Here is a 27823-nt window from a genome sequence, read left to right on the forward strand (position 1 = left end):
CGCCGACATCCGCGCTGCCCCCGCCGACATCCGCGCTGCCCCCGCCGCGGGCGGCAGCCGCCGTGTCACGGCGCTGGCGTGGGGCGAGCGGGGCCCGCAGCGGCCGGGAGCGCCCCTGCTGTGCCCGCCCGGCAGTGACGGCGCCCGGGGCCGGTGGAGGACCCCGCGGTCCCCCTGGCCCCCCGAGGGATGAAGTTGTAGGCGGCCCCCTGTAGTTGTCGGTGCCTCCCCGAGCTGGGGGGGCGGCGGCGGCTGTCCCGCACACCGGGTCCACCTCGGCGGGGCCGGGGGCCGGGGCAGCGGGGTGGCGGCAGCCACTGGGGGTGTCCCCAGTGATGCTGGTTACCGCCGAGCGTGGTCGCTCCGTAAATAAAAACAGCGAGGCTGTGACAGATGCGCCAAATTAGCGTCCCCGGAAAGGCAAGGCAAGGCGGTAGAAACCACCGGAGGAAAATGCCGTATTATGTGCTAAATTTAGTGTCTGTGTGGCGTACCAAAAAGCCAGCCGTCACATTAGTTAGTGATTTTATTCTCGTAGTATTGCATCCTGAGCAAGCGGTGTAGTTTTTTGTTCTAACGAGGCAAAACGTCAAACTCCTGCTTCAGTTATCTTTAAAATAATCCTGGCAAGGTCAGCATGCGGAGATCTTGGCATTTACCTTGCTAGAGAATTTACATTTCTGAGAGTGTTTCAGAAGTACCTTTGGCTTTATGTGAAAGTAATTATTTTGCTTTAGTTAACAGAGACCTATGATGCATGGCCAAAATATTGGCATGTAATTGTGTTTTTACATTTACCATACCCTAACACAGCTTTCAAAACATCAGTACCATAAGTAATTCTACTTTACATTTATTTACAGTACTGGCATAAAGGATGTTTCCACTGTGAAGTTTGCAAAATGGCTCTGAACATGAATAACTACAAAGGATATGAAAAGAAACCTTATTGCAATGCGTAAGTATTGTAAATGTCAAGTCTTGCAGAAATGCACATGAAAAGAAAACCTGGCTGTGGATATTGTCAAGTAGGTATTGTCGTGCTGTAAAAACTTAATCTAGAGAGTGCAGTGCAGTCTAGAGCAGTTTAGGATCTTTTCAGATGGAGTATTCTACTTGTGATAGAAGATGAAAATATTTGATTATGATGTGTTTAGACAGTGCTTTAATATCCGATCTCAGGATACAGGTTCTTTCCTCCCAGAAAGTGTTGGATCTGGTGCTGACTCCTGTTACATTCGTTTTTGGCACGCTGGATTACAGTTGTCCATTATGCTGCTCTCTATTCAGGGCTATGGACCTGCTCAGCATTTTGTAATAAGAAAACAAAGTGCATCTCGCTTGTGTAGTTTACCAGAGACAGTATTGTGTTAGAGATCGTGGCAGCCTATTTTTAAAACTGCTATGTTGTTCGCATATCTTAGATTTGTAAGATAGATATTTTCAAAATCCTTGCTTGTAGTGCTTCATGCTGTTTTGTATTTTGCTAGTCTCTTGGATTTTAATAAAGAAAATAGAATAATTTTGGTTTGATTATACTCTAGTATAATCATGTTGCATTCAACTTTTAGATTTTGTTGTTGTGTGGATTTCAAGAGTGCTTTGATATTTGGCTTGAAGATACTGCAGAAGAGCATTTTGATACATGTAGAAAAAAGTTGCTTATTGTTCTTTGTACCATGCTCCTAAGATTTGCTAATTGCATTTCAGTATTAAGTTTTAATCTTTACAAACTATTATAATATGCTTTTTTAGAAGGAAATTTCTCAAGATTTGGAATCAAGTTTGATCTTATATGTTATTTGTATATTGTTATTATTTTCGCCTTTACCTACTTAAAACGTATTTTAAGAGACAGAGTTTTGAAGCTATAGGCATGTTGTAATTTTTTTTCAGAAATATTCTCCTCTACTCATCTTAAAATATTTGTTTGATGTTGAAGTAGACAGTCTATGGCTGGCCATAACAGAAAAATTCAACAGCATATGTTTATTTTTCCAGGCTAAAACTGAAACCAGTCAGCGTCGAAAATATGAGTTTTGTTATAAATCTGCTATGCTGCCAAAACTTGAAACACCTGTTTCAGTGTGCAAGTTGTACTTGGATTGCTTTAGAAGCATATGGAGTTACATACGTACGTTTCTAGCTTTCCTTGAAGTGCTCTACACAGTGTATGAGGGTGACATTAGACCTCTTGTAAGAAAGTATGATCTGTTACCAGTGTCACCTGCTGTAGAGAAAGCTGTGTAGGAAGGAAGAGTCCTGCTTCAACAGGTGACGTGCTACAAGTTGAGACTAACCTTGAGTATTGGTCCTAGATGAGACTCTACTTGTGATACTGATTTAGTTGAAGTACAGGCTTACATCCTTTGCAGTGATTAAAACTCCGATAGGTTTCTTTTACCTATATTTTTGTGGTTAAATTTTGTTGATGATACTTTGGTTGCTTGATCTTTCCTATGTAATTAGATACTTACTTACTTAATAACACTGTATGTTTACGAAGTCTCCTCCATGCTAATGTGTTGGGGTTTCCATGCTGTGCATATTTATAACTTGTGTTACAGGAGAGTTTTTCATATGTATAATTATGGCATGTGGTGTGTCCTTCTCTTGGTGGATGAGGGGGAGTAAGGATGATGCGTGTCATGTACCATTCAGATGCTATTCTTCTGGAAGTTGCTTTAATGAGCTTTGTAGTAGTGATCCTTGAAAAAATAATCTCTAGCCTTGAAATGTCTCAAACCTGATGTATGAAGTGGGAAGAAACAATGTAAAACTATGAAAGAACTGGGATTTTGTCTCTTAAAGAAGAGACAAAATGTAATATGTAATATCTACAATGTGCATAACATTGTTCTTAACTTCTAGTAAACTTAAGTTTGGTGGGTTTTTCCCTCCCTCTTTTAAAGAGAAACTTTAATCATATGATCTAAATAAGTTCAAGTATTCTGTGGAACCATGAAGGAAAGACTAATGTGTGCTTTGTGGTTTCAATAACCTTTAATATTCTTTAAAGGAGGGATACTTTTGGAAAATTGTATTTTGAAAATGCAGTTGATTTAAATTTTGACAAAGACCTCTTGCATCTCGAAAGTTACTAATTTGCAAGGCAGACACCATTACAGTATTTCAAATTATGATGTGTCTTATCCAGTTTTCATTAGTAAGAGGCAAATCCATTTTCATGTTAAATGCTGCTTGATCAGAAAATCTCTGAAGAAAAGAATGTAAATTTACTCATACAAACACCTACACTTGACAAAGACCAATTACTGTTAAGCTGTTTATTGAGGCCATCCATCAATGAGAGTGTGATTTGTAGATAAAAGTGAAGAAGTATACACTAATTTGAATGGGAGAGGAATACTATGAAGTTGTTTAAGTTTGAGAAGCCGTAGTTAGTTTCTTATAAGGACAAGTTTTACAGTTTTGCAGTTCAGCCAGGTGCTATGCATTGCCTGAAACAGGTGAAAGAGCCATTCTTTGTCTCTCTGAATGTGCATAAAAGTAGTAAAAGAAAGGTTAAGACAATTAAAATGTCTTCGGTAATCTGATGATTTATCAAATCACAGTGGCTTTGATACAAATCTGACCCCCTATCCCACTTTAGTATCTGCAGATAGAGATTATTAAATACTTGATTAATATATATGGAAATGATAAGAAGAAAAGTTGTTGATATTTATATTATTTGCAAAATGAGAGCTGATTCTTTCCAGCTGCAAATAACCAAGATGATGCAAGGAAAGGAATGGCATTTTGGCAACTAACCATCTGTGTACTAGTTCTCAAGCTTGTTAAATGATTGAATCATGTAGGATGATTATATGGTCACTTACTCTTGTGGATATTTATTTAAATACTTTTCTGACAGATTCACTAGAGCAAAACACGAGAGTACATTTTATGCAAAATGTAGAAGCTGAAACGCGTATTTTTGGAATGTGCTCTCTGCATTAGCTATACCTGCTGATGCAAACAGACTTGCTGCATGTGTGAACACATCCAACAGAGATGTACTTTTTAACTTCTGCAAAACCTATTAGTTTAAGCTTCTGCAGACCTGGTATACCCTATTGCCAAAGGCAAACAACATCACTATTGCAATAAATTATTCTGAAATATTTAGTATCTAAAATTTTGCTAATTGCCTGCATACAGGGTAGCTTCATTCAAGTTTTTATTTATGATGTTCACCATATGGAGTGATTACATAACTTAAAATTTAAATCTACTGTCATCAGTCTTAGTGTGGATTATTGACATGAAGAAAAAATCATCACCACTTTATTTTTTTCTAGATTTAATTTCTTTTTAACTTGTGCCAGTAGGAAATAGATATGCAAATGCATTTGAAATATTGTGATGTTGTTAGAACAATTGTACTACAGTTTCAATGTGCGAGCCCAGTCAAACTTTACATTTTAAGTTACTATAGGAGAAGGATAAAAACATCAAAGTTATTTTATACCGGCTTGGAAATGGTAAGAACATGGTACAACGTTCTGGATAGTCAGATGCACTGGAAAGTGGAAGCAGTTGCTTTTAATTAATGGATGAATGTGGCCATTAAATGGAATCCATTGCCCTGAAAGTCGAACTTAGATATAGAAGTTTGATTTTAGCTGTGAAACATGAATGAGTTTTTTTTCTACCAGTCAGAAAACTTCTAGATGGTAACTAGGAATGTGATGATATTATTCTTACTAAAAATAGCTAGCATTATCCTATTTTTCAGTATTGATTTCATCAGGTGCTTATTTCTCAATTTAAATATATCAGGAAGAAAGAAAATGAGTAGGTAAGAAGCAGCAAGAACAGCCCTGAAATCTGATGGAGCAACTTCTAAGTGATGCAGTAAAGAGAGTGCACATAGTAAACAGGCTTATGTTTTAAAATTCATCTTCAGCTGTTACTGAACAACAACTTATTTAGTGTAAAAGGATAACACTAAGTTTGGGTTGAGGAGGAAGATTTTTTTATGGTGTGGTTAACCTTACAGCCAGTTATATGTGGGGTTTTTTTCTTCTTTTTTTTTCCTCATTTTGGTCTTTTCAGCTTTTTCTGATCATCAGATTTGATAAAAATTAAGCTATTATATAGGTAAACCCAAAACGTTTATTCTTATAAAAAGAAACAACCCAGAAATTCCCTTGCAAACCTTCCTGGAAGGCAAGGATTTGCATTTTATCACTTTATTAACTTTATGTATTGAAATAGACTTTCCTGTTAGGATGTGATATTAAATGAGTAATGCAAATAACAGAATCACTAGAAAAACAGCTGGTAAGGATCTCCACGCAGAGCCAAATACACCTATGTCTTTTAAGTCCATTATTTCTTTTTTCATCATCCCATCCAGTATTTGAAAATATCTGTCTCTCCTCAGCAAGCTTTTCTTTAAACAAAACAGCTCTAACTCTATCCTCATGAATTGTATTTTCTGTTAATTCTTTTTTCTTTACCATCCATTATACCCAAAGTGTGTGTGTGTGTGTGTATATATATGTATCGAATTTTTCTCCTAAGTCCCTGTCTTTGCCTTCTTTTTTTTTTTTTTGTAAAGCACAAACTATTGTTAAGTCATATTTAGATGGTTGTGGGCTGTGTTTTTATGCAGAATTGCAACCTCAACAGTTGTTATTATCCATTATCTGAGCAGTTAATTGTTCTTGGCTAAGCACAGAATCTTCCACTTGGTTCTCATTGAACAAAATCTCCATTTTTCCCCAGGCTGCTTCTCCAATTTGTCAAATTCATTTTGTATTCTAATTTTGTTCTGTAATGTGCTTACAGCCCCCTCCTATCAACCTGTCAACCCTCCCACCAGAAAGCCTGTAAGCACATTGTAAATTTAATAAGTGTAATCTTCATTTCATCACCCAGGTTGCTAGCTGAAGGCCTGGAAGGGTACTGGGAGCAGTGTGTACCACTGTGGTCTGATGCAGCCTTTCCTTCTGTAGTGAGCAGTGATGAATGAGAGAAGCACTTCATCTTCTCTACCTATTTATGGAGTGCTAGATCAAGCATTGAGTTCTGTGTGAGAAATAAAGTAAAATTGTGAGATAAAGTAATCGTGGATATTTATACCAACTCTGCTTAAATATAAGGGGCAGCTACAAGTAGAGGAAATGTACATTCCTGCTGCTCAGTGCCATGGTATCTTACTTGGTTAGTTGAGTATTCAGCCCAAATTAGTATTGTTGGTATCCAGTAATGAAAAGGAAAGTAGGACAATAGGCTGAGCCTATTTACTAGAACAATTGAAGGAGCCTCTTAGGCAGAATATTTGAGTCTCTGCAAGGTGTTTGATGCATGTCTTTGAACTCTTTCAAGAAGGCACACAAGAACGCTTTGTCAGAGTTGCTGAATACCGTGCATGAGGCAGATGGTAGTTAGTTGCAAAGGAGTTACTAAAGAATAATCATCACAGGTACTCAGATTTTGAAAGAGTTGGGCTGTTTTTTGTTGCTGTGACTGCGTCTGATTAATAGGATGCAAACCCATTTCTCAGGTTCTATATCAACATGTTCAGTTGGCCGTGCCCTGATTTCATGTTTGGTCAAGATCTGCATATGACACCTTACACGCATGGTGGATGTGCAGGACTCTGTGAGCTCCAACAGGTCCCTTGGTTTGCATCACTGCAAGGTGTGGAGAGCACCATGGAATCCTACAGCTTAGGTGCAGCCAGCCTGCTTCCATGCTGGTCCAAGTGGAGTAGAAAAACTGCCCTGAGGGAGATAAATTGTTACCATTTTCTCTCAGAGCAAGTGATATCTTACATTGCATTAAGCCAGTTCTGTCATGTCTGGTCACTGACATGATTATAGAGTCTGTGTTTGGAATTCACAGTTTAGTATTTTACCTGTTGGTAAAATATTGTTGTTGCCCCCCATTGTTGCTTCAAAGGGACAGTTATGATTTAGTATTACTTAGGATGTTGCTAGGACAAATAAATAGAAAATATACGTTAATATAATACATTTCATTTTACTTTATTGAAGACTGTAGTAAAGATAGAAATCTTTCCTGTGTGTAATCCTGATCTGTTGCCGGCTTATGTTATTCACTCAAGTAAATAGGTGGTTTTAATATGTGTGATCATTGGTCATTGTAGTCAGCAGATAGTTTTTCCAAGGAAGAACATGTGCATATCCTCAGCACCTGTAGTCATAGCGTATATTGCACATATATTCTCAGGGGACTATGTTTACTGAGATACAATTTCAGTAGCTGGGTTTTTCTTTGCTTGCTAGTCTTTTAGCCACTGTTGATGCTCAGGATAATCTTGATTTTTCTTACTATTTATGTTACTGGCTGTTACTTTCTCTACTCAGTCCTAAAGACTGATGAAGTTTATTTCATTATACTTACTAAAATATTTAGGCAACAGAACAATAGATGAATTTTGTGATTCCAAATCATTTCCTTATTTGCATTGCATGGCTTGAGCTTTGGAAGAGGTAATAACCAGTTGTAGCAAGCCTGTGAAATCTTGATGGTATGTTTTGATAATAGCTTTGTGATTTTACTGTTTGAAGTTTCAAATGTTCTAAACAATAGAAATTCCCATCATGTTTGCCAAAGAACTTAAGAAAAGTATTTTCACCTGGCTGAATATGAAGTTCTGTGCAGTTCTGCTGGTGTTGGTAGCAAATAAACCTGCTGACTTTATAAAGCTTGAAGGAAAAGAAGTATATGTTGCAGTCTTTCATATAGCTTTGAATTTTCATAGTTGGTGATGCCAGTAGAGAATGGCACATCATGTCTGTCAGCTCAGTGTCAAGAAGCATGTTTTTCTGTTTACATATAATATCAATGGAAGCTTACTGTAATTATCCAGACAATGCACAATCTTGGCTGAGTGGTCAATTAATCTTATTTTTGTAATTTTGAATATTGTGGGGTGCTTATAGAAGCCTTGCTAAATTTAGAGATTGTAGAAGTTACACTGAGGGCAGTGTTAGGCTGTGTGAAGTTGAGGTTCTTTGAAAAGGAGATGATAGGCAGGACTCTAAGGGAAAAGTTTGCTGTAGGAAGAGGTGAGTGAAGTACTTGTTGAATAACTGGTCTACCTCAACATAAATGACACCAACCAGTTCATGCTGCCTCTAGTTATGTCATCTCACATTGCAGCTTTTTAAAAAACAAGTTAATTCTCCTTGATTTGCAGCTCAGTCCATTTCTTCTGTCTTTGCCTTCCTCTGTCTTATGATGTTGGAGTTGATGTTGCATCAGCGTTGACCAAGCTATTTTCTTTTGCTTTCTCTTCATGATGCCTCTATAACTCTTATTTGTACTAGGGGGAAAAATCTCGATGATGAATAGTGCAGAATTTTTAGTCTCTCATATTTCCTCCTCCCCCTGTCTCTCCTGTTTCCCATCCTCCTGTTCTTGGCTGTACTGCAATTGTGTGATGGTAGCTGATCTCATAACATCTTAATATGAGAAGGGCACAAAAATGTGTGATCAGTGTCACTCTTGAGAGTAGACTACAGAGCTTAGTTTTAAAAATGAAAAACTAATTGTAATTTGGCCAGAAGTCATTTAAGCATATGTTGCAAAGGCTTTTCTGGGAAGTGCATAGCTACTCTTTAAGGAGGATTTCTTAAAATCTGTATGAATACTTCGTCCATACTTCACAGTTTCAAAAATTCACACTAGTTTTTTTTCCCCCCTTAGGAGAGCAAATGTTTGGAGGTAGTCCATCATGTTCTGCCTCTCTAAATGGCAGAATTTTTCACACAGGTGTATTGGTGTAATGCCAATTTCACAGATTTAAAAATAAAGTTGTGCTGCATTTTAATTTAGTTAATTATACCTCAGGTATTTTTTTTTTTTAACTGGGCAAACTAAGTGGTAATAGCTGTTTTTGTTTTGTTCTGTTCCAGTTTTGACTCTGGAAGAATTCAATACTTGTAATGCAATTCCTTTTGAAATAAGAAAACTATAAATAGAAATACTTAGGGAAAGATTTAAAAGAAAAAGGATGCTAATCTCAGACTTAACTAAAATGTGAGTGGCTAAGTTTGTGGAGGAAAAAAGTGGTACAAGGAAATAAATTGCCTAAATAAAAAAGCGTGGACTATTTCTGCTGAACAGTGTGGAGTGGCATACATTCAACACAGTAGGGTATTCCCATGTTGCATAGCACTAGTTGTGTGAATCTGCAAATGGAAGAGGGAAGAGGTTTCGGGCTGAATTTGCCGGTAATACAGAAACAAAGGGGCCAGTATGAAGATTTCTAGCAGCAGAAGTGCTCAGTAAGTGGTTGACTGGGTGATGATTGACAGCGTTAGAACTTGCAGCACGCTTGGTGTGTTGGTGTAAGGGAGGTGGCAGTACATGTTTTAAAGAACCTGCCTGAAAATATATATGTCAAAAACTGAAGCTTCCTAGAAGACTTGGGGTTATTCTTCTGAAGCTGCTGTTTGTGTTTGATGGAGTGATGTTAGTGCCTCTGTTGATGTTAGTATTTGATGGGTAGTAGAAAAATGATATTGATGGGGGGGTGAATAAAGAAAGGAATGCCTGTTGGAAGAATCTTGGTTCAAAAAATATTATCTAGATGTATTTGATTTAATTTTGCTATAACGTAGGAAGGTCTAAGAGTTATATTTTGAAGTAGTTGATAAGAATTTATCAGGCTATCAGAAAACAGAGATGAAGTTTGTTACAGCAGTTATTAGCATAAATTGTTTAAACACTGTTGCGTCAGCACAACATTGTTAGGAGGAATGGAGAAAGGGAAAACCAGTTTGGAGGAAAAAAAGTATCAAAATATATCTGTTTAGAAGAACAGTATTTTCTGAAATATGTGAAATGAATTGACACCTCTAGTAAATGAGATAAATTATGAGAAACTTAACACTGATGATGTATCTGCTTACACAAGGGGAAAGAAGAGTATGCATGCAGAGAAAGCAAGGATAGATGGAAAAGAGATATAATTTATAAAAATATTTGTTGAACTTTTCAGTTTAGCAATGGCAGACTATATTTCTGAAACGATTGCACTTTTGAGTATTTGATTAGTAATGGGCTGCTATCATGGTGAATAATGTCATGAGCTTTTGGCTTATTTTGATCTGAAGGTCATAAGGGAGATTAAACAGACATTCCCAGATACCTCACTATTTATACTGTTGTGTGGCTTCTATTATAGTTGTGTCAGGAATGCTGGAAATCCTTATTAACAAGAGTGGAAGAAGCTGGAAGAAAAAGGAAGACCAAGTAGATGAACTTGGATTGAGTTAATGGTCAGTGTGCTCCATGAAATTCTTCTCCATGCAGCCACAGAATATTTGCTCAGTCTGAGTTCCATTAATTCTATCATTATTTTACTGATAAATGAATATTCAGAATAGAAAATAGTGTTGTTATATGAAATGTGATCTGGTTTGTTGCCACTGCAGGTACTGAAGACTTCATCCTGCTTTGAGGAACTTGCAGTGAAGTGATTGTTATGAAGTTATGAATTAATGAGCAATATAATGACAATTGGAAAAAAATAGTTTCTTAATTTTATACCCACTGAAAAATATTTCTGTACACTGAGCTAGGCTACCAAATTAATGTCCCTAGGAAGGTGAAAAGCTCGAGGGGAAACTAAGAAGTGCAGTGAGAGTCATGTGAAAATGAGAACAGCACATATGATTACTTTTTCTGATAGTCTAATTCAAGCAAGGGTAGATTGTAAACTTTCTTTTTCTTTTCCAATGAGATGAAGATAGATATTCTTTTGAGCAGTGATAATTTAAATTGGCACTGTTAACCTTTGGCATTTATAAATTATGAGCAACTCAGCATAGGCAAAGATTTACCTTTGGAATTTGTCTTGAAAAGAAAGAGACCATCTGGTTCTGAAGGCTACTAAACTAAGGATATTTTTGTAAAAATTGAAAAACCTAATAATTCTTTATAAATAGGGCTTTCTCTGCTAGTTACTTCAGGAAGTTTGGAAAGACATTCTGAAGTCTGAATACAAACTGGTCAAGCCTTGTATTAATTCCTCTTTGTGTTAATGACCTTCTTTCAGGGTGACTCTTGTCTTTGTGGAGCTGAAACTTAAAAGAGTAGCATTCAATTTCTTACACTGATTAAATGCTTAACTTTCATGACCATGCTACTACTGCTGTTTTAAACCTCATTTGGGTCAGCAGCAGGAGTTTCTCTTACTGCCCAAAAGGCAATGATAGATTATGTTTCCTGTACAGAATAATACTGCGTATGCAATATATTAAAAAAAGGAAAATTTAAGCTTGTCAGGCTGGGTGTGGATGTGAATGATATTCTAATGTGCTTTTAGAAGTTGAAGGAAACAGGATAAAAGTGGTTGTTTTTATCTAATTACTTATTTCACCCAGAGGAGAATGGCAGCTCCTCTTTTTTTCATAGCTTTCTTTTTTCACTTCTGTTCTGCTTGGAGACATAGGCTCTGATGGACTGAGTTTGGTGAGCAAACAGACCCTTTTGTTTTCTTCTGCTGTTTTTCCTTCTGCACTTGCAAAGCCACTGGGTTGTTTCTGTTCTCCATTGCAGGCCTCAGGTATGTCAGTAATTCAGCATCTGATGTGCTGTGACCACTGCCCATGTTGTGAGAGACAGGTGTGTCTCCCTTGTGGCACTGTTTGTATACATCTTGGGTATCATGTGTAAATGTTTAAGGGTCTTTTTGATGTATATCTTCAGAAAGGCTGCTACAGTAAGGCAGTACTTCACAACTGGGATAACAGATACTAGTATGTGCAGTTAATAGTGACTATAATAGCTTATACCAAAGAAATCAGAGCTGGACGTTCAGTTACAGACTTATAACAGATACTTAAACTTGATAGTCTAGTAGATTAATTAATAGTTTCATAGTAATAATTAATACTAATTAGTTTTGTCCCAGTTATATATTTTTTTTCTTACTAGGAGCTGTTTTACATGAATTTGCAAGTTTAATTTTTTTTTTTGATAGGAATCAGTATTTTATCTGCGTTGGTTTTATAGTATCAGAACGCTTTCAGGGACAAAGTATTTGGTTTTGTCAGTTAAGCTTATTTTGTTTACATGTATTTTGCCAAAACAACTTTTATGAAAATATTGAAATATTATCTGTATTTATTACAGATATTAATTTTATTTTAGTTGTACATTACATTTAGTGTTATGAAGACAGTTTACAAATAAGAACCTATGAATGTGGAAGGAGATAAAATACGTTATTTTCAAGAATATAGATTTGTAATATAGTTGGGGTTCTTTACTATAGCTTGTGAAGAATAATCATTTTAAGAGAAAATGTTGTCTTTGAAGAAAATTTTGATCACAGTTCTTCTCAGAAAAGGATATTTCTTTCCCAGTCACACATGATATAAAGAATGGTTTTTGTATTCATGCAACCGGATGTGAGAAGTTCTGCTGCTTCCTGAGGTGTGGGAGGAAGTTTAAAAGAAGTTTGTAGTGGTGATGGCCTTGTGGAGCACTTTAACACACTTTATAACTTTATAACTTTTAACAGACTTTATAAGTGTTGCAGTCTCCATTTTTTATTTTCTTCATATTAAGCATATGTTATTCTAATTTTATTAGAGCTTTATTAACAACTATGTTGTTTCTTTTTTATATAGACTTCAATTAACTTTTTGGGTCCAGTCACCATTACTTTTATAATATATCAAGCAGTGTGTTAGACAGACTATCCACAACAAGTGTATTGAATATTGCCCTGGAAAGGAAAGTCATGAACTTGGACATAGTTAACTCCAAACAATCCCAAGACTGTCAAAATGCTTATAAAGTATTTCAATATAGATCTACCTTATTTTGAATTGTATTCTTTACCCTTGTGGTTCTTGTATGATTTTTCTAGAAGGTTTTGTCTCAAGGTCTAAAATTGATAGTGTATCAGCTGAAGTTTTTGGTCTTGCAAAATCACAGTTCTGTAATCACATGTATGATGAATATATTGCTAGACTAGAGACTTTAAGCATAAAGTTATTAAAATTTGTAAGAAACATATTTTATTCCATGAATGATGATTCTTCTGCTATATGTTTTTGAGAGAAACTTTTAAGAGAAAAGATACTCTCTTATTTGCACAGCTGTTTTTTCTTACCCAAGATACAGACTAATGTCAATTTATGTTGTGTTACCAGGAACATCTATGTCTCTATGTCCCATATATAAAACAAAAAGAAAGATACTGCTCTGACTAGTATCCTGATAGTTTTAATTTAGAGTTTTACAGTTAGGGAGATTTTAAATTGTCTCCTTGGTACTTTGTTGTTTTTTTCAGAGTAACATGACCAGTAATGTCTTTTTACATCTTCCTTTGCAACATAACTGCATAGCAACTGTGAAAGTTAACGTTAAAATGATTCCTCTACTTTTCCTCACAACTATATGCATACCTGCTTTCACATGAACCAATTTTTTTTTAATTCTAGATTTGAAACATACACCTGTAAATGCTAAAAAAACAACAAAAAAAAGGTATTGTTTTCCCACCCTTATTGCATATTATTTGAAACATGTTTATTCTGGAAAGAACTCTATTGGTCATTTTAGTATGTATATTGCTTGTAACTTTTATTTTTTGGGCAGTTAAGGTCAGCGAGACAATTTAACAGTAAATTGTCTGACAGATTTTTTTTCCATCGTAGTGTAAATTCTGAGATTGCTTATGTTAATTTTGAAAAGTTATTTTTCTAAAGCAAAATAAGGAAAAAAAAATAATCTGGCATTTTCCTTAAAGAAATGAACAGCACTGGAAGCCTTCATGGCACCATTTTCTTATCTGCTATCAAGCAACTATACTAAAAAATCATCAGTTTTGGTCATAGTAAATTAAGTAGTAGATGGGCAAGAGCCGAGAAAGCTTCAGCATTTAGAAGTCTACAAATAGTCAAGGAACTATCGGTTTCCCAAAAGAAGCGATGGGATTATTTTTGAATAGGGGAAGCTTAATCACACCTTTTAGTATGTGGAAGACGCTGGATACGAAACCAGCGGGTAAGGTTAGAAATATACATCTGAGCTGAAAAGATTTTTCCATATGCCACAATGTTCATGAAGGCTGTGCTAAGTAGAGCTTCATAAACAATTCTGTTGATCCATAGGAATTCATCTCATCTATGTTAGCCTTGCAATAGAGGTGGGTGAAAAGCAGAAAATACTTGCTGTTCCCATGAAAAATCAGACCTTAAAATAGGAATGCACTGAACACACAAAAGGAAAAGATCCCTCAGAATCAGAATGTCATTTGTGCTGTCATTTTAAAAGTGAAACACTTGAAGAACACTATCCCCAATTATATAATTTGTTTGTGGAGTGCCTGTTATTGTCATAATTGAATACTTTTTACCCAGGGTATGTTATTTATATAAAGGTGATGGGCCAAAGTATTATAAAACAGTACATGTCTCTGATGGTGGGCTAGAATTCGTGTCCTGGAACACTATTTTGAGGACTGACGAGTAAAAGTGAGGCCAATTGACTGAAACAGCCTTGTCTTAAGTGTAGAGTAGTGAAGGAAGTTTGAAAGAATTAGATACTCAAAAATACCTTGTGAAGTGTATTATGGTGGTGGCTTTTTTTTTTCAGACATTACATTGAGGGAGACCTTTTAAAAGTTAAAGGTGCTTTTTAGATGGGGTTGCAAACAGTCATCTTAGAACTGTTGGTTGTATCTTCTAAGCTTCTCTTATGACAGGAAAACAGTAGTGTAGATGGTGTGTCTGAAAAGTAATAGAAAAAAATAATTGAAGTAGAGCACCACCTACTCTACGTTCTGTTTTCTCAGTGGAAGGAATCAAGAAATACAGCCTTTTGTACTTTCTTCAGTGTTCAGTTTGTCACCTTTTCCCAGCAGGAGAGACATGCTCAGTGGAATGTCTTGTGATTTGATTTCATTTGTGCTATAAATAGAGCAGCTTGTATTGACCTTACAAGAAGATGTACACATTAGGATAGTGGATTATGTCATTAATTTATATTTTGACTGAAAGAAAATATTAAGACTCATAACCACTTCTGTAAGACAGGAAATATTTAAGGCAGTGGGGAGAGAAGTACTTACTGCACAGTACCACTGGCACAAAGCAGTGGTATATTAAAGTGTACTCCGGGTGAAAGAGGGGAGGTGCAAAAAAGTGACATTCCAGGAAGGCTGGGGTATGGACCAAGTTGTCACTGCAGGAGAATCTAGAATGGAAAGGGCTCTACAGATATTAATGTTCTTTAAAACAGGCAGAAGAACTTAAAAGCCATGATTGAATAAAGCTGGCAGGTTTTCCCTTCTGCTCCATCCACACAGGTTGTTAAATGATTCTCCTTGCTGTGGTAGTAGAGAGCCTGCCAGGAGAGCATTAAGCATCGTGATTAATGTCTGTCACATGTTTGTTCTCTCATCTTCTCCCCAGCAGGTGGTGTGTATATGCAGTGTATTTTTTTTTTTTTAAGGTTTAAAGAAAATAAGACTCTTTGAAAAAATGCATATTGGCATAAAAGGAGGCAATGTCAAATAAGTGGAACATGTGCTTGGAGCAGAAAGGGCTTGTGATGTTCCTGAGTTCCTGAAAACTGGACTGAACAAGGAACAAACTGTCTCCAGGAAGGTTCTATCTCCATTGCAGCTGATTTCTACTCTTGTTCTAGAGATTTCTTGTGAGCCAGAAATAGTTAAATAACAGTCTTCCTTAAAATTGGGTTAAGATTGGAGGCAGCCTGGGCTGTGGCAACCGTGCCCTGGTGAATTCATGATCTCAAGGAGCATGTGCCTGGCAAGGAGCATTCATGGCTGAGCAAGGATCTGCTCCTCACACTGAGGAGTAAGAACAAAATGCGCAGCCAGTGAAGCAGATCTTTGTGGTAGCAATGTTAAGGCACATACAAGACAAGGCAGTGATCTGAGACAGCCAGCATGGCTTTATTAAGGGCAGATTGTACCTGACCAGTCAAGTGTCCCTCAGGACTCTATTTTGGGATTGATGCTCTTCATCAATGACATAGACAGTGAGATCGAGTGCACCCTCAGCAAGTTTGCAGATGACACAAAGCTGAGAGGTGCCGTTGACACTCCTGGAGGACAGGATGCCATCCAGAGGGACCTGGGCAAACTTGAGAAGTGGGCCCATGAGAACCTCATGAAGTTCAGCAAGGCCAAGTGGAAGCTGTTGCACCTGTGTCAGGGCAATCTGAGACATGAGTACAGACTGGAACAAAAACTCATTGAGAGCAGGACTTGAGTTCATTGGTGGATGAGAAGCTGAACAGAAAACAACAGTGTGCACCTGCAGCCCAGAAAGCCAACGACATCCTGGGCTGCATCAAAATAGGAGTGACCAACAGGTCAGCTGAGGTGATTCTCCCCCTCTACTCTGCCCTCATGAGACCACACCTGGAGTCCTACATCCAGCTCTGGGGTCCTCAGCACAAGAAAGACATAGACCCGTTGGAACTAGTCCAGAGGAGGCCATGAAAATGATCAGAGGGCTGGAGCACCCCTCCTATTAAGACAGGCTGAGAGAGTTAGGGCCATTCAACCAGAAGAACAGAAAGCTTTGGGGAGACCTCATTGTGACCTTCCAATACTTAAAGGGAATGTACAAAAAAGAGTGAGAGTGACTTTTTACATGGGTAGGTAGTGAGAGGACTACAGGGAATGGTTTTAAACTAAAAGATGAGAGATTTTGATTAGATGTTAGGAAGAAATTTGTTACTCCTGGTGGTGAGGCACTGGAACAGTTGTCCAAAGGTGTTGTGGATGTCCTCTCCCTGGAAGTGTTGAAGGCCAGGTCGGATGCGGCCCTGAGCAACCTGATATAGTGGGTGGCATCCATGGCAAGTGGGAGTTGCAACCAGATGATCTTTAAGGTACCTTCCAACCCAAACCATTCTATGATTCTATATTTAAATTTAGATTGCATTTTGAAATATTTAGCCACATTTGATATGAGGTCTGGTAACTTGAACTCTGAAACTCTGTGGGAAGGTAGGACTGACAGAGGCAGAAAAATTTCATGTGCTTGCAACAGTCTCTTTTGCTTAGAGGTATTCTGGTCTAGTCTGTATGAATTGGGAGTTTCCTCACATTACTTGATAAGCCCACAGAATGTCTGAGTGATGGAGTGATGGGGACATGCATGCCAAGTGCTGCCAGTTATTAGAAAGGTACTTATGCTTGTGTATTTATGACTGGAAAAAAAGACTTTCTTTTATATTGGAAGTGCAACAAAAAAATTTAACCATTGTATTACAGTATCCTTTTACACTGTATATGCGAGTATGTTATTTTCTCTTTAAAGTTTTAATAGTGACTGTTAATAGGTTGTTTAAAGTAGTGTCAATTTTAGTATAGTTTGGATACCGTTAAGTGGCAGAATGAAATGCATATGATGAACAATTAGACTAATTTGAAAAAAATTCTAGTTATTTTATCTGAAAAATATACCATGATTGTTAGTTCTTTGCAGGGTTCATTGTATGGTGGAAATGCTTACAACTGATATAGACAGATTTATGTTTTCTATGTATCTAAACTATTTCAGCAACCATAAAACTAAATAGTCATTCTTCCTTTAATATGAACACATTCTACTCTCTTTGGCTATTCAATGTAAGGTTGTATTCGAGTACTGTTACCTTGGAATTTTAATCTCATTTACACAAGGTCTTGGTTACAGTTGCTTAGTAACACGCTGTGGAAAACAGACTTGTTGATTTGTGATAATCTATCTACAATATCCTTATAATTAAAGATGTTGAAAGGAAAGCAAGTACACCATGTGGGTGTGTATTCCAGCTGTACGCTTCTAATAACCTCTGTCTTCACCATGTATCTTACAATGAGTGTCATTGTAGGGGTTGATGTTTTACGTAACTCACCTGACACCTGACTCACACCATTGTATGGGGTTTGGTGGTAGTTTTGGATAATGCTCTATTACAGTTTGTAGGTGAATCTGAAATCTTGAGGTTTAGCAATTAACTTCCATGGGACTGCAATTCTGACGCAGTTATTTTCTCAGACTAACATTGATATCAGGAATATATCAAGAACAATCTGTAAGAGAGAGAGGCTCACGGTTCATTTTTACATGGTGTTACACTTACGTTCCCAGGAGAGAGAAGTGCATTAGAGATTATGCATCATGAGACTCGTAAAACATCTTTTTTGACAACTAGAGGAAGTATCTAGAGAAGTGTTGGCTGTTGAGTGTTGCATGTCTTCAAGTACTTGCAGTTACTGTATTTTAAGATTTCCTGAAATCCTTAAGGTCTTTTATTTCTTTGCAAACAGGGCTCAAGATTTCTGTTCACCTTTGCTGCAATTTATTGCAGAAGAATTTAGAAACTGAGAAATTTCTAATGCTAGCATGCTTATTGTTTAAAATGCCTATGGAAGCAAAAATTAAGCAAGCACCTCTGAGACACAGATGGAATGTTATTAAAATCTTGGAGCCTACTTTAATCATAGACCCAATCCCATGAAAAAATGCAAATGAATTTAACAAATTTATAAATAAACCAAGCTAAATGTCCTATATGATGAGGCCTGAATTTAGTCTCTTGTTCTATATGTTTTAGAGCATAAAAAGTTTTTTTTCAACTCAATTATTTTGAAAGTGCTATTCACCTCATGGCTCAGTTTAGTTGAATATTTCCCTTTCTGCCTTCAGATGCTTGTAACCTTTTATGGTTATTGCACTACTGTTGTATCCCTTGACTGAAAAACTGTGGGTGGCATTCATCTTACCTACCTTTGACATATCCCACACCGACATACGTGAGCTGAAATCATTGTTCTAGTCCTGTTTTTGTAGTTGATGGAGAAATAAATAAAAGCTTTAAGATTTCAGTTCGTCTGACTCATTTTATGATAGATGAAACAGACTTTATTCATCATTAATTGTGTTAACTTAATCCTCATGAATTGACTTGGACACAGAGGTTTACCTTTCATGAAGTGAATGTTCTGTGAAGGAACCAGTTTACAATGGCCATCCCCAAACAGCTGTCAGAACCAAGTATCTTAATTTTCTGGAGCTTGTACCAATTCAGGTTTTCAGTCGTTTGGTATTTCCTTGGCACTCGAGCAAGCTTGTGTGAGAGGAAAGAGTTCAATTATTCTATTCCATTTTTATGCCTATTTTTGAGCTCTGCCTGTCACCTCACTGCACACGTTGTCCCTGCACCATTGCCTTCAGGTTCTTGTGTTATTCAAACCTGCATCATTAATGTAAAAAAAAAGGTAAAAAAAGCCTGGAAAAAAAAAAATCAAAGATTTTGTATCTCAAAACACTTATCTCACAGTTTAAGAAGAAAAACACTTATTCTTCTGGTTTTGGTGATCTCTCCTTCTTCATCTCCAGGCTGCACCTGGAGAAATGTGTTCAGGGTTGATCCCCACAATTCAAGAAAGATATGGACAGACTGCAGAAAATCCAAAAAGAGGGCCACAAAGATGATCAAAGGGCATGAGAAACTGCCCTAAGAGGAAAGACTGAAGGCCTTAAGTCTTTTCTTCCTGGAGAATACTCAAGGGGGGCCTCGTCAGAGTATTCCAGTACTTAAAGGGCATCTACAAGGAGGAAGGAGGCTCTTTCTTTGCAAGGAGCCACGTGGAGAAGGCAAGGGTACAAGTTGCATTGGGAGAACATTTATCTTTACACAAGAAATAATTTTTTTACTGTAAGAACATCCTCTCCAGGGATGTGGTAGTTTTTCAGGGTGCAGTGGGACAGGGTGCTAGCTCACCTAAGCTTGAGATAAGCTCACCTAGGCTCATTGTCCCATGAAAGGCTGACCTGGATTGTCTCTTGAGGTCCCTTCCAACCTGGGCTGTTCAATGATTGTATGATGGATCTGAAATTTGTGTCAGGATCATTTTGGGTCTAATAACCAAGAGCAGTTGTGAATTCCTCAAGAATAGTTATGAGGAAAATTAGGTGAATTGAAACATAATTTATTTTACATTGAAGAGTGTATGGAGGTTGAATTTGTTATGAACTCTGTTAAAAGTGACAATACAGGGTTTTATCAAATCAGATTTTTAAATTTTGAATTACACATTAGATTCACATTTTAAAAGATAAGTCATGTAAGCCAAGGGGAAAAAATTGTGTTTTACAGCCAACTAAAAATTTTATAGAAAGTCTGAATTTAGTCATATGCCTTTTTCAAATCTTAATGGGAAATGTAAATTAACCCAACAATAAGCATCTCTGCTATTTTTTTTTAAAAAAATATATTTCTAAATGCATCTTTTAAAAGAAAATTACACAGAATTGGATTGGGTTTGGAGACTACATGCAGAGGACAGTGAGGTACAAGCTTTTATGACATCCAGAATGATGACGTTATGACACTGTATGGTGGGCTTTCCAATGAGCAGTGATCTTTTTCTTCCAAGATACAGGATCTCACTCACTTGGGGCACCGCTGCAGCCAGACAACAAAGAAAGGCTATGCTCTTCTATTTAAGATGTGAGGGACTGTTGGTTTATTTTTTGTTTTTCTTCCCCAGTTTATTTTTGCCCTTTCAGAATGATTTGATTAATTGGTATTCAATGTATGGAAACCCTTTCTGTAGTCTTTTATTAAACAAAAAAATTAATTTACTAAATCTAAGTCAGCAATTTATCTCCTATCTCCAAGCTCTCTGTTTGTTTTGTAATCTCCTGTGTGTTTTATCTATCTTTTATTAAATCTTTATTTACACGTAAAGGAAGACGTGTATAAATTCTTGGACAAAAGATCTACGCCCATGAAACTGTATACCTTGTAATTCTTAAATTTATATACTAAAAATCTGTCCTTAACTTTTTCACAAATACAAATACCGTTAAATGAATATTATTAAAATGTCCTTTTTCTGTTAATTTATAAGTTCAGGGAAACGTTTTGCTGATGTTGGTGATAATTCTGTAGGCAATGAAAGCAGTACTTTCAGAACAGTCTGTTGGTTAGTTGTGAGACTTTTTTATTTATCAGGCTCTGTGGAGGTGATAGTTGGCATTAACCACGCTCGTTAGTCAGGACTGCAACACCAGCGTGTGCCTCTGGCCGCGCATCTCATGTTATGAAGTGGTGGCCGAAGCCTTCCCGTGGCTGAATTTACAGTAGACAGAAAAGGGAACTGTGTTTTTTGACACTCTGCCTATGCAAGGGCCAGGACTCTCCCTTTTTCATCCAGGTGATCTGCCCCCAGCAAAGCATGGTGCTGCCTTTTGGACAATATAATCATTCGGTTGGTAATGCTGTTTCCATCAAGTGAGTACCACTTTGTTCTGCCTTTTGAAGTGTTTACTTCCCAGTTGTGTTGAAACATGGAGGCTGCTTTCTGCTGCTCCTTCGAGGCGTTTGCCTGGGCCTGCTGAATGATGTGCCCCTACAAATTCTGAAAATGCAAGAATGAAACAGCTATTATCTGTATGATTTTTCCCCACCTGTTTGATTTACAAAGGTGAACAATAACTATTTTGAGGTAGGAAAAAACCCTTTATTAATATTTTATAAATGTAGGTCCTTCTGCATTCTCTTTATATTTTCTCCTACATCTGTACAACTCATCTGCAATATGAATACAGTATCTTACTAAAAAGAAACACTATTACAGAGTGTTCCTTTTGTTTCAGTTTGGCTGTTGTTGTTAATGGTCTGTCTAACTAATAACCTGGATCCAGATTTCACAGAGAATGTAGCAGTTGGCCCATGTATGGCTGTTGTCCGTGGCTATTTTTGTTGTTATTCACCAAGTGATTAACAAACTTCTGAAAAAACCTTGAGGCTGGAGAGCACAGTAATCTATAATCTGTCACAGTGAGAGGACCTACAGAATTGTTTTCTTTGTTTGAAAGAGGATAAAATTCTTTATTTAAAAACTTGTCTCTTAAGAGTTCGTTATTTAAACTGTTACATATTTTAACTAATAGGAAAAAATATAATTTGATTTATTGTCAATTGTTCTTTTTTGAGGGATTCTTTTTGCGCAGCTATATTTTCCATAAGACAGACATTCAATATTGAATTTCTGGCCTAGTTATAAGTGTACCCATAATCTCATAAATACTATTCTTACATTATCTGTGAAGTGAAAGAGAAGCTATGAATATGCTTCTTGTTCTGCCTTTATAATACCTTATGTAAAATGTATACTTCATAAATTAGCATTTTCTTTTTTCATGGAACAATTTATGTATAATAAAAAGTCATAATTTTTGGACATTTAAGTTTGTTTACTTTGAATATTAGTTAGATTTTTGACCAGCAAGGATGTCTGGTGAAAATATATCAACCCCATATTAATATTTTGTAAAAAAATTATGTGGAAGAAATTCTGAATCTGGTTAGACATTGGATGTCATATTGGTCTGACTAGCACTGAGTGTTAATTTTCATTGTGTTAATTAATATAGTAATATGTAAACTAGAAGACAGCACCTCCCTAACTCCAAGTTTCCTTATTGATGATGAGATCCTGTCTGTCTAAAAATATATGCTGTCCTTCATGTTTTGGTGTTCCATTAGGTAATGATGAAAGTGAGCAAGTCCTATACCTGTGGTCTTGAGTCCTTTCCCAATGCACTGCTGGAGGGACTCTAAATGGCAGTGAGGCAAAAAACCCAGGGGTGAGAGTTGGAAGGTTATGAGTGTACTGGGTGAGGGAAATTCTGTGGAAGTGGGAATTACTGTTTTTCGAGTGTCTTTATGTTACTTCTTACAAAGGAAAAGAGGCCAGAGGCGTGTCCCTGTTTTAGCTGGCTTATAGGAGTAGTCTAGGTAAGACACAAATTATTGTAATAAATAGCACACAAGGAAGTGATGTACTTGTGTCTGAGGCTACTTCAGCTCTTTGGCATGAGTAACCAAGAATGTACCCAATGCAGGTCTGTGATAGGAAGCTGTACTCAGCACGCACTGATAAGGAAATATGGTAATAATATCTAGAGGTAGAGAAGTGTCATTTCATCTACCTTAAGTGGAAATAAATTAATATTTATGAAGACACTAATAGAAATTAAATGACAAATCAATGTAATTATTCTCATTGTTCTGGGTGTCTTTTTATAAAATTAGAGCTAATGCATGCATTTGTCTTAGTGTAGCACATGGGAGAGCTAAGGACTGGAAACCAACTTTGTATCATTTTAACCTATCTTACACTGCAGTAGGATAGTGTTTATCTAAATTATGCTGAATATGTTTTTCTAAGATGTTCTTTAAATTTAGTTTTTCTGGAGTTCTTATAGTTCATAGTTTTTCTGATATTCTTATTTTTTTGCAGCTTTTTCTTAATTATTTTTCTTCTTTCTTAGTGGATGTGGAAAATTACTACCTCTGGTTTTTTTATAATGTGTTATATATTGGAATGCTGTTCCCATAGCTCACCTCAGACTCTATCTTTTTAGAATGCAAACCCTGAAATTCCTCTAGTCTTTTTTAGAACTTTCAGAAACTCTTACTGTTCCTGATGCTTTCCAAAGATTACTCCTAGTTTGTCATTTTTCAGAGTGACATTTACATTTCAACAACAGGATTATACTGCTGACTTGCATTTAACCTGTCTTTTATCACTTCCAGAGGCTCTCTTCCTGATTGCTGTATAGACAAAAATGAGCTAATGGGAAATGTGACTCTGAAAACTTGTGAGAAAGTATATAAAAAGTGGAATACACCTCAGGTGGCTGAAACAGGCATCTCCAAAGAAGAACAAGTTGTTTACTGTCTGTAGTGAGCTGATTAGGTGAATTTTTCTGTCTTGTTAATTGGATGTGGTAATGGAACTGATATCAGAAGTTGCAATCCTCACTGATGGGTGGTGCCAGTGCGATAACAGGCTGTGGTCATGTGCAGAGTGCCTTAGGAAGAACCATTGCTGTCCAAGGTGGTGCTCCTGTCCAATGACTGGACAACTGCCAGGATCTGAGGAGACCTAGTTTCTGCAGGCAGGTCTTCTTGCTTCTGTTGGTTCATGGGACAATTAGTTTATTTCTTTACACCTATGTGCTTTTTTAATCTGTTGAATGAGGCGAGTATTTGCTATGCTCATGAAAAGCTTTATGTAAGAACTAATTTGTATTCTATTTTTTCTTACAAAAGTGTTTTGAAATTATATGGTGTGCTATAACTACATATAAAAAAAGTAAGTAAAGGGTATTCTCAAATGCATATAACTTTATTTCAAGATAGCGTGAAACATTGTCTCAGTTATTAGGCACATGTGTCTTCTGTTTAAAACATGCATTCATTGAAGAACAATTGGAACATTTTGAGGACAGTTTTATCACAAAATTGTGTAATATGTAAAAGATGCAATGGAAGCACCTGAAATTAAAGGATGTATCAGCTTCCTGTTCAGTATTGAAAACTGTTAACCCCTCCAAACAGCCCAAAATGCTGGGAGGATTAAATGTTTCAGCAGCAGCCTTCTGATGAGAATTACAATTCACTTCATATACTGACTTATTAGGGATCAGACTGTCTGGATAAGACGAAATGTCAAGATGCTTTCAGCGGAGTCTCTGCTTCTGAGGAAGAGAACTATGTCTTTATTCCTGGATACCCCTATTCAGCAAAGTATGCATGAAAATTTGGGAAACAAAGTGAGAAAATGTTTTTTAATTCTTTAAACTTTTGTAACTGCAAATGTAACAGCAGTTATAATACTTTCAATGTGCATTTCAGCCTCTATTCCAATCATGTAACTTGCTCAGCTTGTTTCTATTGTGTGATGAGGAGTTTAGTTTGATCAGCAAAGCATACAAGACTGCTCTTAGATAAGAGTATGAAAAAATTTGAAGTCATTTAAGCAGCTTCTGGATTCACTGCATAGATCAATTTACATACATATGTATGTATTAAATGTTAATGTGATAACATATAATGCATGTGTATTAAACATCTTTTCCTCCTTACTCTCTTTTGCCTAATACACAGAACAAATGTGCACACATTATTTGATGATCTTCCATATATGGTAGATAGATTGATCCCATATCTTGCTGATTACTGGGCACAAAAATCAAGAAAAGATTATTTTTTGTCAACAAGACTTCAGACTTCTCATAGCAAATCTGCATTAAATTCAATAAACTCCTGCAACTGTTATGAAAACTTTCTCATCTTAATTCTCTTTGAATTTTCTCCACTGGAAATATCTTAGGTATATTTAAAAATGTTGCTTCCTCTTCTCCTAAAGAGAAGGATGTCTCTGCTTCTCCATGTTTGTGGTTTGCCATCATCTGACTGGTTACCTAGTCTTGGGGCAAAACAGAAACGTAGATATCAGGCCTTTATTTCTGGCTTCATCTCTTTACTGTAGATTTGTACTTAAAATAGGCATTAGGTACTTTTCCTTTCTCTTTTATTTAAAGAAGTAAGAGTAGTGATTCTCTGCGATGTATTTTCTGGTGACTTGGTGTGCAGAGAGTGCCAGAATGAGATGCAAACTCCATCCATAATTGTCATTTAATCTGAGGGGCTGACCTGCTTGAAATCCTGAGGTGTGCATCTTGATTGCTGTGATCACTTCCCGGTCCAGTAGTTTCTGCTTGTCCACCTCAGGACTTGAATATTCCCATCTCACCCACCTGAATTCAAAGAAAAAAATGACACCTGAGCCACTGAATGTGATCTGAACTAGGGAGATGAAGTGAGGGGGTAGTATGTGCCATTCAGTGAGGAGACACTGCCATGTCTGCATTCATCCTCCTGTCTCTTTTCCAAAATGTGAGCCTGCTAATCTGGGGTTGATACCAGGTTTTATGTGGTGTTTGTGATTATGTTATTAGTATGACAAGCCATCTAGAGTCAGTTTCAGAAGAGGCACAGGACCTGGGGTATGGCTCTTTATACTGTGTATGTCTTAATATCCAGGTATCCAGTGACACTTGAGATCTGAGAAGAACTCAGAGAGGTCTGGATGAGATAGTGACAGTAGCACCACCTGATCCTAGCACAGTGGAGATCCTGCAGCAGGACCATGCCCTGCTGTTTACCTGTGCATGTGCAGCACACTTAGGCTGGCTGTGATTATGTTGCTTTACCCAGCAGGCACAGCATCAATGCTGTGCCCGGTGTCCAAAATATACAGGGCCTCCCAATGCTGTGGGCTTAAACACATGAAAAGGTCAGATGCAGCTGGAAAGCAGCAGAGAGGCTGCCTGATTTGATGAGCTGGTTACGAGTGGTTGTTGTTTTTGGTTTTAAAGATATTTCTCTCTGAAATTGTCCAAAAAAATTCTCTGAAAGTTCTTTAGCTGCAAAATATCACTCGTCCTCTGGAGGTGGGAATACTACAGAAGAGGCAAGGGGCATTGTTTGGAAAGCTTATTTACATTTTTATTTAAAAAAATACAATATACTCTTGCCTCTGTCCTCCTACGCATCTCCAGGAACGAGCAGGACTTTGATCTTCCTGTGACGGAGGTGTGCAGGCCCCTCATTGCCTGCAAACCAGGGCAATGCACCAGCAGTGTGGAGCAGGGCTGAGTCCCAGTCCCTCCAACAGGGTGCTAAAGAGCTGCTTAGCAACGCGCGCCTCAGCGCCAGCGGCCGCCCCAGCCCGTGGAGGCTGCCAAGGGAGACAAGTTTTCAAAGTGAGATCTTCTATTTAAATATTTCTTACAGTGTACAGGATAGCTGGAAAAGAGGGCAGCAGGCAGAATGAAAGCAAAGAAACTGCGGAGGAGGAATGAGAAATAAAGGAAGGGTGTCAAGGCTCTGAGTGAGCAAGGATCCAAGGAAAAAATAAAAGAAGGGAGTAAGAAGGGAGTAAAATTGCAGAAAGAAAACTGCAGGATGCAAGAGGGGTTGTGACTAGAGAGATCAGCAGATATTCAGAAACTGCTAGAAGAGGGAGATCTTCATCTTCGGGGTGAAATTTTGGCGATAAAATCTTACCAAAGTGAAATGATATTGAAATAAGATGGTGCAACAACTATGATGAAATTTCTGTATTGTTTTTCTTTCATTCACTTCTTTTCAGAATGTATTCAGAAACAGTTAAATACAATTATGCAGTAACTATACAGAATACTGTTCCCAATAAAATGGCTTAGTAGCCCTTATTAGGAGAGAATTAGAAAAAATGAGCAAGTTCTGTATGAGTTTTTATGCTTTTAAATTCAAAGACAGTTATTTCTCTTTAAGACAGCAGTGAATTAGTCTGTACCACTAGAAGTGCTTTCTGCCCTTTTCTGTATAGACACAGACAAGTTAAGAGTTTCGTTTATTATCAGAATTTTTTTGGTTTGATGAAACAGAGAGTTGGCAGTGTTGCCTTTTTCTTTCCAGTTTCCGTAGCAGCTGCAATTGCCCTTCTCCCTTATGCTTCTGTGCTGCTTGAAAATGCTGTCTGCTCTCTTATCCTTGACATTATTGCAAATTCTCTGTTAGACAGTCTCTTCTTGGGTCTCCTTTACTCCCTGGAAATTGCACTTCAGACTTCGTAACAACAGTTTTTACCTGGCTACCTCATAAGAGACCTTTTACATGTGTTGTACCTGGGTATTTTTGATGACATCAGAATCGTTAGTCACACATGCGGAAAATGCTTTTCTTCTTCAGACTTCACAATCTTGTTTGTTTATTTTCTCCCCCCCCCTTTTTTTTTTCTTTCTCAACCCCTCCAGGGTTGGGCATGGGTTTTGCCAGCATTTATGGCATCTTCTAGTGCTTTACATGGTGTTTAATTTATAATGCAGGGAAAGAGAATTCCATCAGGCCTTTCCTTGTCTAACTTGGTAACTCATCCCTGGGTAACCTCATCTTGTTTTGGCACTTTGTGTGCTAGATGTGCATAAGGGTTTAATGGATGAGCTTCCCT

General features: G+C 37.2%; 1 protein-coding gene across 2 annotated transcripts in view; it reads left to right on the top strand.

Moving 5' to 3' along the window:
• Positions 1–27823, top strand: part of NEBL (nebulette) — a 251586-nt gene that overhangs the window by 559 nt on the left and 223204 nt on the right. For both annotated transcript variants that reach the window (XM_027658660.1, XM_027658659.1), the window contains exon 2: positions 864–958. In XM_027658660.1, coding sequence (XP_027514461.1) covers positions 864–958 — 95 coding nt within the window. The remainder of the gene's footprint in view (positions 1–863; positions 959–27823) is intronic.

Source organism: Corapipo altera, unplaced genomic scaffold (genome assembly GCF_003945725.1).
Source record: "Corapipo altera isolate COAL_440 unplaced genomic scaffold, ASM394572v1 63, whole genome shotgun sequence".
In the NCBI taxonomy this organism is placed as follows: domain Eukaryota; kingdom Metazoa; phylum Chordata; class Aves; order Passeriformes; family Pipridae; genus Corapipo; species Corapipo altera.